Source organism: Nuphar pumila, chromosome 5, assembly GCF_984573655.1.
Source record: "Nuphar pumila chromosome 5, dmNupPumi1.hap1.1, whole genome shotgun sequence".
Lineage (NCBI taxonomy): Eukaryota > Viridiplantae > Streptophyta > Magnoliopsida > Nymphaeales > Nymphaeaceae > Nuphar > Nuphar pumila.
Window position 1 is genome coordinate 99,190,675 of NC_143253.1, and position 12,661 is coordinate 99,203,335.

The 12,661-nt window shown below is 40.2% G+C and overlaps 1 protein-coding gene across 1 annotated transcript; it reads left to right on the forward strand.

The window, feature by feature from the left end:
* The first annotated feature begins 3,763 nt into the window (after positions 1-3,763).
* On the forward strand, positions 3,764-4,662 carry LOC149837898 (NDR1/HIN1-like protein 10). The gene has a single exon (XM_090007529.1). The coding sequence runs from the start codon at positions 3,779-3,781 to the stop codon at positions 4,484-4,486; it is 708 nt and encodes a 235-aa protein (XP_089863655.1). The 5' UTR covers positions 3,764-3,778; the 3' UTR covers positions 4,487-4,662.
* Positions 4,663-12,661: the final 7,999 nt, after the last annotated feature.

Sequence of the window (12,661 nt, forward strand, 5' to 3'; positions counted from 1 at the left end):
TGACCTACAGGAAAGCTGACCACCTAGAGGTCGTTGGATACGCTGATGTGGACTTAGGAGGGTGTATTGACAGTAGAAAATCCACTACTGGATACATTTTCCTTCTAGTGGATGGTGCTATCTTATGGAGAAGCGGAAAACAGTCTACCACTATTGTTCATACCATGGAGGCGGAATTTATTGCTCTATACGAGACTTCGTCACAGGCCATTTGGATAAGGAACTTCATTATGGGTCTTGGTATAGTGGACTCTATTGAGAGACCACTAAAGATCTTTTGTGATAATGAAGCAACCGTGTCCTTTTCAAATAACAACAAGAGCTCAACATCGTGTCGACACATGGAGTTAAAATATTTTGTTGTTAAAGAAAGGACTGAGAATCATCTGGTATGTATTGATACAATTGAGACGAAGGAAATGAATGCGGATCCCCTTACTAAAGGGCTAGCACCGGGATTGTATTCCCAACATGTAAAGGGGATGGGTCTTTTTTATTCCTTCTGATGTATGACAATATATTAAGTAATCACATTTGTGTTTATGTTTTGATTCTCTAAGGTTTTGAGTTATTGTTGATTTTGCATAAAGAATCTCTCATATGGGTTAGAGAGAATAGCAGAATAACAATATTAAAGCACCAATAGAATAGGTGAGAGACCAACCTATTCATATAGGTAATTTCTTTACATGCCTAAGCACTGAAGGTGAATTGTAGTGTAGTATAAGAAAATATGACATTTCATAAAGGGGTGTTCATATCCTTGACTCATACGATTCATCCTTGTGATAAAGGGTGGCATGTGAACCCACATGAAGAATTAAATCGAGATAATGGTATACACCTCGATTTAGTACACTTTTGGTGTCAATGGGTCAAGTGGGAGAATGTTGGATATTTTGGGTTACGGGTCCAACCCACAGTCTGACCCGGTTTGACACCCTGTTAGTGGGTCACGTAAGTGGCTGATTAATGGAGATAGTGGGTGGGAGTTACGTGAATGTGGAGAGACCACATTCATGTAACTGCCCAATTCCTCCATTATATAAAGGGCTTAGGGGTTACGAAGTTGATGAGAGTTCGTAACATATTCCCTGCCCAAATTCAGTTCTGCATTCAGGCTTAGCAGAACAGTGTCCTGCTCACCGTCGACATTAGGCCTGGGCTCATTGTGGGCGTCGACCGGCTGAGGAGAACGCCGAACTACCTACACGGACAATGGCGAATCCAGGTACACTCCCTGTCTTGTTATATTTTATAGGGATCGCCCAACATGGAGACCTTGTCCCCCGCCCTGCCCCACCCCACTGCCATTCCTAGTTGGGGACGAAGCAATGATGTGTGCAAGAGAGAAAAAAAAATCAAATAAAAGACCATGTAAGGGCCCTTTCCATATGTAAATCCTTTCGTACATTCTTTTCATAAGAACGAGCTTTCATGGGAAGGTCGAGCTGACAAGAGTGTTAACAAATCACTGCTCTTTTTTTATGAAAAACTCTTCCTCTTTAGAAAAGTCTCTAGCTAGCGCATAGTACCTCCTGAGCTGCATGACTCTTGCTACGTGTTTTCAAGATCAGTTCGTTATCAGACCCACTTGCATGCTTCATAAAAAAAAAAATCAAAATCCTTTATTGGACCCTGTTCTGTTCTGACAAAGTTAAAATCTTGAATTTGTAAATTACAGAACTTTTATGAGATTGCTATTTTTTTGAGATTTACAGAAAGTAATAAAACCCTTTTTACACAATCTTTTATTATATGTTGGACTTTCACTCAATTTTATTTTATAAATTGTTCAGAGTGATTTTGCTTGGGTTTTCATACCTTTTAAAGAGATAGGTTGAAACAGTCTTATAACAAGAGCCTGAAATTGAAGCTCTATTATGATGAATATTTTTTTCTCAATATAAATCCAAATCGAGTAAAATAAGTTGCTAAAATGAAGCCCAAGATATATTGATTAACTCAATATTTTTATTTGAATTTTTTGAACTGATATTTTAGGAAATACAAAATTATTTCTGAAACTGATTGAAAATAATATATTAGTCATCTAAAACAAAAGTTTCTCAAAAAATATTTTTACTAAAACCTTTTTTAAGACCATAAAACCTTTAAAATCTCAGCATTTTAAATTTAACCAGATCTCAAAAAAGCTAACATGCTAAAAATATCAAACTACATTGATAAAGGTTTTCTCCCTGAAAATGGGTTTAATACTTTTGAAAAATATGCTACAATCGATGGGACCTAAGCCACTGGTTAGGTAATCTAGGTTCAAATCCCATGGACATCACCCATTCTGCAAGCTCAAGCATGGCAACTCCTTGGGGGCAAGAGGTATACCCACAGAGTTTTACACTGCCACGACAGTGATCATACCAGTGCAACTAGGTCTATGATCCTGGGGGTGGTTTCTCCATGTAAATATCAAAAAAAGAAAAGAAAAATATGCTACATATCTCCTTGTTAATAAAAATTGAGCCTTTCTTTGAACCATTCCCCATCAAATCCAACCTTAATAATATCATGTAAAATTCAGATCCTGATTGTACTCTACTACATTGGATATAGTTTGGTCGTGGATCTTGACTCATATTTATTCAATATTTGGATTCGAATTTGATCTCGGGTCTATCATGATCTGGCTAGTGCTTGACCCATTTGCAAATCAAGCATCGAACTGTGTTTCCATTACCCAGATCCGTACCACAATTTGGCCAAGTTAGGCCTTCCCCGAAACAGATAAGGTTAGGAGCATCAGAATCATCCTGTAAATGGGTCGGTTCCGGCCAGACACGACGTGTCGATACATTCCCACCAGATGACGACAAAAATAACAAACCATAACGTGTTTCTATTAAAAGACACCACGCCTCTCGCAAGACTTGGCGCTCAACCGATGGGACTTTGGATTCGGGTTCGGGTTATGTTAACTTGAAAAACTGGAAACCAAAACTCAACTGGTGTGATTTGTTTGTTTTTTCTTTTACGAGATCAGGTAAGTTTGCTGAATTTTATTTTTTGGAGAAAACAATTTTCTGAAACATGACAAAGAGCTCCCCTCAACGTTTGGGTTGGGTTTGGGTTTGGGTCAACACCATGTAATATTGGAGTCAGCATTTTTGTGTCCATAACTTAGTTCTCGGGTTAGGGGTGAAATGGGTGCTGAGAAAAACCCGGCCCGGGATTCGAGTCTGACACAAGCTCCCATCAAGAGCTGTGATTTTTCAATTAAAAAAAGATATAAAAATATTATTTTACCTGGTATAGAATGGGTCTAGTTCATGTAATCCTTATAGGACCGATTATAGTTTTTCTTACAATAGATTTGAGTAGATTCAGATCCGGACCCCTACCAGCACTTCAAAGTCAGATCTGAGTTAGGACCGGAAACTAGATGCGACCCGTGGATACGCCTACTTGGTGCTGCTTTCGCTAATCATTAATTTATTCTTTATGTGGGCGCCTTTCAGGAAGAGAAGGTTTGGGAAATGCGTATTGCCAAACAAGTCATAGGTGTCGTTCTCCTATTGGCAGATGACAAGATCCCGCGTCAGCCGAATTTAGAACCTTCCGCTCTTCCCACTAAATTCAACTGTTCCCACACATTGCCTCGCCGCTCACTCAACGCGTATCGAGTACTCCCAACGGCTATATATTCAAACTCTCACCTTCCTTTGTCATCCATTGTAGATTCTCCTTCCTCTCTAACCAATCTCAACCTTCCTAAGTTGCAGCCAAACTATCTCTCTCTCTCTCTCTCTCTAAAAAAACGATGGCCGAACCAAAGCCAACACACCTCAATGGAGCCTACTATTCTGCTCCCCAAGGAGTTTCAACCCCTCCTCAACACCCCCCGAAGACTTACCACCGGCCCGGCCGCCACCACCACTCATGTGGCCCCTGCTGCCTCCTAGCCACCTTAATTAAGCTCATCTTCGCCATCATCATCATCCTCGGCATTGCTGCACTCGTCATCTGGCTTGTTCTACGGCCGTCTGTGGTCAAGTTCTACGTCGAGAACGCGACTTTGACACAATTCAACTTGACTAACTCAAACACACTGTACTACAATCTCAATTTGGATGTCAGCATAAGGAACCCCAACAAGAAAATCGGGATTTACTATGACAAGCTCGATGCAGCCGCATACTACGATGATGAGCAGTTCGGCTGGGTTTCACTGCCTACTTTCTATCAGGGACACAAGAACACCAGCGTGGTTTACCCTGCCTTCAGTGGGCAGTCTGTGATGGTGCTTAGTGACTTGATTACTAGTGATTTTAGTGAAGAAAAGGCAAAGGGTGAGTTTAACATAGATGTCAAGATTCATGCCAAGATGAGGTTTAAGATTGGAAAGTTGAAGACTACCAAGTATTCTCCAAAGATTTGGTGCTATCTGACGGTTCCTTTGGTCTCAAATAATTCATCATCTACAAATGGCGGTTTTACAAGGACCAAATGTGATGTGCACTACTTCTAGATTGGATTTGTTTACTATTATTTATTTGTTTTTTTTTTGTTTTTTTGTATCTTTTTCATCATAGGGACTCTATTGTGCTTATTAGTAGTCATTGAGATTCTTCATTTGTTTGGTTTTTGTATATGTACAAATTAATATTGATCGTTTCTATTGGACTATTGCTTTTATTATAGTCACTGCCTTTTGGTCTACGTTATTTTCCAGGTTCAACTGTTTCAAAGTATTTAATGAAATCATCTTTCTTAACGTGAAAGCATTCAACCGTTGACCAATGGATATTTTAATAAACATGTGCTCAAGTCAAAAGCTTGGGATGGAAAACATTGGATAAGACTTATCAAATCTGGGTCGATCTGGATCCGTGAGGAACCTGGTATGACTTTTATCAAGTTCGGATCTCTGGATCTGTGAGGAACCCACTTGGTGCAATTTGGATCAAATCATATGCAGCTGTGTCCTGTGAAGATCGATACGACCTTTAATGTTGAGAGCTCCGTTTATCAGGGTGACAATTGAGGAAATCGTTATGGGTGACAAGGTGGCTGATCTCAATAGGATCACCTGCTTAATCGGTGGATCCAACTGATCACGATAACCATGGAAAGCTTGTCAGATCACTATGGCAGGCTTACCTAGCTAGTATCTCTGATTTGGTGGGATGAGGACATCCGAATATGGGGAGGATCCTCATGTTAAATATAGTCTTATGACAGATTTGCAAATTGGCAGGCCTCAGGTTGGTAAAATCCTTGAGGTCCCTCCTGCCCACTGCTGGAGAGTATATTCAGCTTTAAGAGACTCCCCCAATGGATTCCGAACTTGTGGCATCGGGTCAACTAGGTGACTTTCATAAGTCGCATGTGAATACCTAACATTCTCAACGTCAAAAATATGAAATATTTCGAGGAACGTGGTAAAAGCAAGAAAACGTAATGGAATAATTGCTGACAACAGCATTTAGGATAATCAAAGATTTTCAGAGTTCTTAAACAGTTTTTTTCTTTTTTATGACGAGGGACCCTGGCCGAAGCGAGGAAAACAGGGAGGGCCCTATGACCACCCTGCCTTACATGGCCCCACCTCTGAAAGCTATGGACACACTCATGCGCCGGCTAGGGATGCACACGAGCCGAGTTTGAGCTGAGCCTGGCCTGTTCAAACTCGGCTCGGTGCAAAACATTTCTGTCCAAGCTCAGCTCAAGCTCTGAGCCGAGCATGAATGACTTTGTCAGGACTCGTCTGGCTCGGTTCTGAGCTCGAGATGAACCAAGCTTCAAGGCATTCCAAAAAAAAAAAATTATTTTTAAAAAATATAATTGAAGGAGGGTTTCAAACCCTAACCCTCTCTCAATTTTAACCCAACTGACCTACCACTAAGCCAAAGCACACATTTTAGTCATTAATACAAAAAATAATATATACATACTAAAAGTGCTCTATCACTACAAGAAAATACGTTGTTAGCGACAGACGTTAGCGACGGAATTTTTCCGTCGCTAGTTAGCGACGGATTAGCGAGCGACAAACATCCGTCGCTATAATTAATGGATCTTACGAAAATAGCGACAGAAGATAGTCCGTCGCCTAGTCCGTCGCTAATTAGCGACGGATGTTGCGACGTACTATTTTGTCGTTACGATCGCATCATTTACCGACGACGTTCGCGACGGAATTTAGTCCGTCGCTAAATAGCGACGGATGTGGCGACAGAATATCATTCGTTGCTATTTTCGTAAATTTGATTTTACGTTGGCTTAGTGACGGAGTTAATCCGTCGCTAATCCGTCGCTAACTTTCGAATAACCCTAATCCCAGGCAGCTTTTCCTTTACTTCTTTCGCTGCTCCCGCCGTTTGCCGCTCCCGCCGTTCGCCGCTCCCGCCGTTCGCCGTTCGCCGGTCCCGCCGTCCGCCGGTCCCGCCGTTCGCCGGTCCCACCGTTCGCTGGTCCCACCGTCCGCCGGTCCCGCCGTTCGCCGGTCCCACCGTTCGCCGGTCCCACCATCCGCCGGTCCCACCGTTCGCAGCCCGGAGAAAGGTAAAGGACGCCCCCATGCCGTTTCCGGCAGGAGGTTAACCCCCTTCCAAAAAACGGAGGGGGTTAACCCTCGCGTTTTCCGACAGGGGGTTAACCCCCGCGTTTTCCGGCAGGGGGTTAACCCCCGCGTTTTTCGGCAGGGGTTAACCCCCTGCGTTTCTTGCTGAGGGCTAACCCCCTGCGTTTTCCGGTAGAGGACCCTTGCCCCCTGCCTTTCCGGCAGGGGGTCGACCCCGGCAGGGAGTTAACCACCTGTCGTAACAGGCTGGGAGTCGACCCGCTGCCCGAACAGGGGGTCAGTTAACTCCCTACGTTCCGTAAGGGGGTTAACCCCCTATATTTCGTAAGGGGGTCGACTCCCTGCCGGAACAGCAGGGGAGTCGACCCCTTGCCAGAACAGTTTTTTTTTCGGGGTGACTTCATTTTAAAACAGTATTTTTTTGTGTAGATTTTTCAATGGAACTCGCTTGTCCCCCGCCACCCGTGGTAAGTAAGTGACCAAAACAATGCAAATCGGGTAAATACCCGTGGTGAGTAAGTGATGCAAGCGCATCACATGTTATTTAATTTATTGAATGTAACACTTTATTGTTCACACACTCACTTAGTTGTTGATATCTAAGACTGCTTTGTTGGAGTTTGGAGATCATGCTGAGCATGATTTTAATATATGAATATAGAAGTGTTCTTATTTTTGGAGTACGGAGTCCATGCTAGGCATGGTAGTAGTTAGTGGGATATTGAAGTGTGTTTGTTGCAGGTACATGTTTGACATTTGTTTGATATGAATTATTTTGATGTATTGCAATGTTTGATGTGATTGTATCCATGCTTGCAAATAGTTACTTTCAATTTGATTATGTCTTCCATGTGAAATTGTATACTGAAAGCATGCTTCAAATGAATGTATCATGTCATGAATAGTTTGCACATAAAAGTATTAAGTTATCAATGCATGCATCATAATTCTTGTGATTGTATGACATCATATATTGCATGATAAATTTGATATTTTCTTCATCATAGCATTCTGATGGTTCTCTTTTAATTGGTTAGGATACTATTCGTAACATCATACGACAAAATGACTGCAAACCGTGAATGGATGTACCGTAGGATAGTGGACAATGAGTTATCGCATGAATATATGGATGGTGTTGACAGTTTTATTGAATTTGCAACAACAAGTGTCAGTACAGTAGATCCCACAGGTCGGATTAGGTGTCCCTGCAAGATTTGTAAGAATAATCGATTTGTAGAACCTCATGGCGTTAGACATCACCTATACAGAAAGGGTTTTGTGAGTGATTATCAGAACTGGACGTTTCATGGAGAAGAATTTAGAAACGATTTTGATGCACGGGTGAATGTGATGCATGATAATCCATATACGGATTTGATATTTGATGCCGCAGGAACAGAACTGGGTTCTGCTATGAGTTTTAGTGATGTAAGAACTGTCGTAGAAGAAGAATCACCAAACGATGCAGCTAGTAGATTTTATGATTTACTTAGAGATGTTGATGAGCCACTTTGGAACGGTTGTGAGAGTCACATTATCTTGTCTGCAGTTCTTCAACTAATGAATTTGAAGTCCGAGTATAATTTGAGTCAATCATGTTTTGACCGTTTGTGCATGATTGTGAAGAGTATGTTGCCCAAAGATGAGAAATTGCCACAAAATTTCTATCGTGCGAAAGTTATGGTCAACGCTCTAGGTATGGGTTACAAAAAGATTTATGTTTGTCCAAATCACTGCATGTTGTATTTCAAGGAGCAGGAAAACAACATATCATGCCCGTCATGTGGGCATCCTCGGTTCAAGCCAAAGACAAGAGGCAATGGTAGCACGAGATCAAATGAAGTTTCATACAAGTCGCTCTGCTACTTTCCTATCACTCCTAGATTGCAGCGATTGTATATGTCTTCAAGGACAGCTAAACACATGAGATGGCATGCAAATAAAGTTTGACACGATGAAAACAAGATCACGCATCCTGTTGACGTTGAAGCTTGGAAGCACTTTGATCGTACTCATCAGAACTTCGCAATGGAAGTGCGAAATGTTAGACTCGGTCTATGTACAGATGAATTTAATCCATTTGGGGGTAGATCAACTCCATACTCATGCTGGCCAGTATTTGTAACTCCATACAACCTTCCACCAAGCTTGTGTATGAAACGTCCAAATCTTTTTTTGTCTCTGTTGATCCCTGGTCCGACCTCACCTGGCCAAAATCTTGATGTATATTTAAGGCCATTGATTGATGAACTAAAAGTATTGTGGGATGACGGTGTTACCACGTATGATGCCCACAAAAAACAAATTTTCAACATGAAGGCCGCTGTTTTATAGACAATCAGTGACTTTCTTGCATATGGTATGCTATCTGGTTGGAGCACACATGGGAGGTTGGCTTGTCCGTACTGCATGGAAGATTTCAAAGCTTTTAGATTGAGGCATGGAAGGAAGCCTTGCTGGTTTGAGTGCCATCGTCGATTTCTACCCAGCGATCATCCGTTCCGACGACAAAAGAATGTGTTTAAAGCAGGTACAATTGAAACAGAAGGTCCATCCTCAAGATTGTCTGGCATAGAGATTCTAAGAAGATTGCGATACTTTCCAGATGTATTAACAGATGCCCGCAGTCCTACACCCTTCCGTGGATTTGGGAAGGATCACAATTGGACGAAGAAATCTATTTTTTGGGAACTACCGTATTGGCCGACCCTATTGATACGACATAATTTGGATATGAAGCATGTAGAGAAAAATGTGTTTGATAATGTGTTCAATACAGTAATGAATATTAAAGGAAAAACAAAGGATAATCCGAAGGCCCGTATGGATTTAAAATTAATATGTAAAAGACCACAATTGGAACTCAAAGAGTATAATGGCAAAGTACTGAATCCAAAGGCAAAGTACGTGCTCGGACCTGATCAAATAAAACTTGTATGTCAATGGTTGAGACAACTGAGATTTCCAGATGGATATGTCTCTAACATTGCTCGAACTGTGAAGATTGATGATGGACAGTTATATGGGTTGAAGAGCCATGATTGTCATATCTTTATGCAACGATTGTTACCCCTAGCATTCCATGATATGTTAGACAAACCTATATGGGGGGTATTGTCTGAGTTGAGTGGATTTTTCAGAACATTGTGCGCATCGGAGGTCGTAATATCAAATGTAAAGAATCTCGAGAACTCTGTCATCACCACTATTTGTTTGCTAGAAAAGATATTTCTGCCAGCATTTTTCGATGTTATGGAACATTTGATCATACATCTGCCATATGAACTAAGGGTTGGTGGCCCTGTGCAATATCGATGGATGTACCCATTTGAAAGGTATATGTTTTTTTATATTTGTCTCTTTAATGACAAATATTTAAAATTTGAAATGTATATTCTTGTCAGATGCATGTTCGACCTAAAAAAAAAGGTTGGTAATAAAGCAAGAGTAGAAGGCTCTATTTGTGAGGCGTACACTTTAGAAGAGATTTCAAATTTCTCATCTATGTACTTCGAACCTCATATTCCAACACGTTACACATGCCCACCCCGTAACGATGATGGAGAACAAGTAACTATAGCTGACAAGCTATCGATATTTCAACCACTTGGGCATGCATTTGGTAGTTGCCGATCAAGGCTACTGACAGATCGAGAGCAAGATGCAGCACACATCTATATTCTTTTTAATTGCTCAGCGATCGACCCATACATCGAGTAAGTATATGTATATGCAACTCAATTATAAATCCTTTTTTGTTCTATATGTGGATACATGGCTCGGTAATATAAGTATTTGTGGTTTGCAGACGATTTGATCTGGAGTTGCAAAGCAAAGTTTCACATCTCATTGATGCAGAAGTACAAAAAGAACGTGAAACTAAATTTGTGGAGTGGTTGAAACAGTTGGTAAAGAAGCTAACATAAATTTTGCACTTATAAACAACACTAAGTTACTTAATTGATCATGATCACAATCATTGTTTGTGTCTGTGCGTAGGTTCGCCATGGTGATGTTAAAGATCAAGGAATATGTGATTTAGAAAATGGTTCGACCAAAGTTGTGCAATGTTACAACGGGTATATCGTAAATGGTTATCGATTCCATACAAAAAGATTACGGTATAAACAAATCAACGATAAATAGTGGCGTGTGTGTCAAGGGTAGCAGCTACGGTGAAAATGAACATGATTACTACGATGTTATAGAGGAAATAATGGAGTTGACTTACTTAGGCATGAATAACAGGGTAACTTTATTCAAGTGTCATTGGTTTGATCCAACTGCAACAAGACTCGACAAAGCTTCAGGCATTGTGGAGGTGAATCATAAATCCAGGTTTGGAACATATGAACCATTCATATTAGCCTCGCAAGCTCAACAAGTTTATTATACTTCATATTCGAGTATAAAAAAGTCAGATAGAAATGAATGGTGGGCAGTTTGCAAGGTGAAGTCCAAACTATACCCCGAGTATGATCAGTTACAGGAAGATGAGTTAGCTGAAGACATCGATTACTATCAATCAGATGATGTCTATGACTTCGCTTATGGTCACGATGTTGCGCATGATATGCATGTCATATCTCCATTGACCGATGAAACATTCATAGAGGAATGTGATCCAAATGATGTACCAAGTGGATGGGCAAACAATGAAGAAGAAGAAGAAGAAGAAGAAGAAGAAGAAGAAGAAGAAAGTCAAACTAGTGACGAGGAAGAATTCTCAAGCTAGTGAGCAAAATCTTATACTACAAACCTCTATTTAAATGCATTGCAGTACTTGATGTGAGTTGTATTGCAATACTTGGTGTGAATGATTAAAAAATTTATTTGAATGTATTATAATACTTAATACGAATGATTCGAATGCATTGCAATACTTGATGCGAATGCATGAGTTGTATTGCAGCACTTGATGTGAATGATTAAAATTTTTATTTAAATGTATTGTGATACTTGATACGAATTATTTGAATGCATTGTAATACTTGATGTGAATGATTTGAATTATTTGAATGTATTGTAATACTTGATACGAATGATTCGAATGCATTGCAATACTTGATGTGAATGATTTAAATTATTTGAATGTATTATAATTTATGCAACGAATGATTTGAATTATTGCAATACTTAATGTGAATGATTTGAATTATTTGAATGCATTGTAATACTTGATGCGAATGATTTGAATGCATTACAATGCTTGATGTGAATGATTTGAATGCATTGTAATACTTGATGTGAATGACTTGAATGCATTATAATACTTGATGTGAATTATTTGAATGTATTGTATGACATATGTTATTTGTTAGAATATGGTTCTTGGAGGTTATAGTGGTCGCTCATCCAGTAGTAGTCAGGCTCAGCCTTCATCTTCACGGGCTCCTATGATAGGTATATCATATAACTAATTGGATGCTTGATTAGTTCAAATGCGCATTCTGAGAATTTCTAATGTATTTTTTTACAGATGATGTTGCGCCTGTACACGACCCACCTACACCAGTTGATCACACAAGTCAACAGCAAACACAGGAAACAGGGTCTTCTCAGACTGGCACAAGAAGACTCATTCGAATAGTGTATATCGATAATCGACCGTAAGTATTTTGTTTTCAATTATTGCATATCTTATAAATATTTTATATTGATATTTACTGTGTAACAATTCATGTGTAGCACGATGTTTGAGCCACAAGAAGTAGTACGGGAGATTAGGAATTCACTTCTTCAACATCTACCAAGACTGGTTGCTCAATGGAAAGAGTACCCAAAGGAGGTGTTAGACAGATTGTGGTCCTCATTCATGGTATACAGTTGTTCCTCATAGTTAATGTGTTTCATATTTAATTTATTTAAGTAATGTCTACTAACGTTCTGAAAATATTTGTAGGCTTCGAATCGCTTCGCAACTACGGTGAAAGAAAATGATGCAAGGAAGGTGTGGCAGAAAGTGGCTGCCAATCGATTTGCAGACATGCTGCACACTATGAAGACTGCAGCAAAAAAAGCATCTGGCGTAGTAGATGATCCATTACTGTGGAAGGGCCATGGCCCTATTACTATCAGGAGAGATTACTAGGATGAAATGTGCGATAAGTGGGCGGG

Coding starts and splice junctions, on each gene's coding strand:
- LOC149837898 (XM_090007529.1), top strand. CDS start 3,779: ATGGCCGAACCAAAGCCAACACACCTCAATGGAGCCTACTATTCTGCT.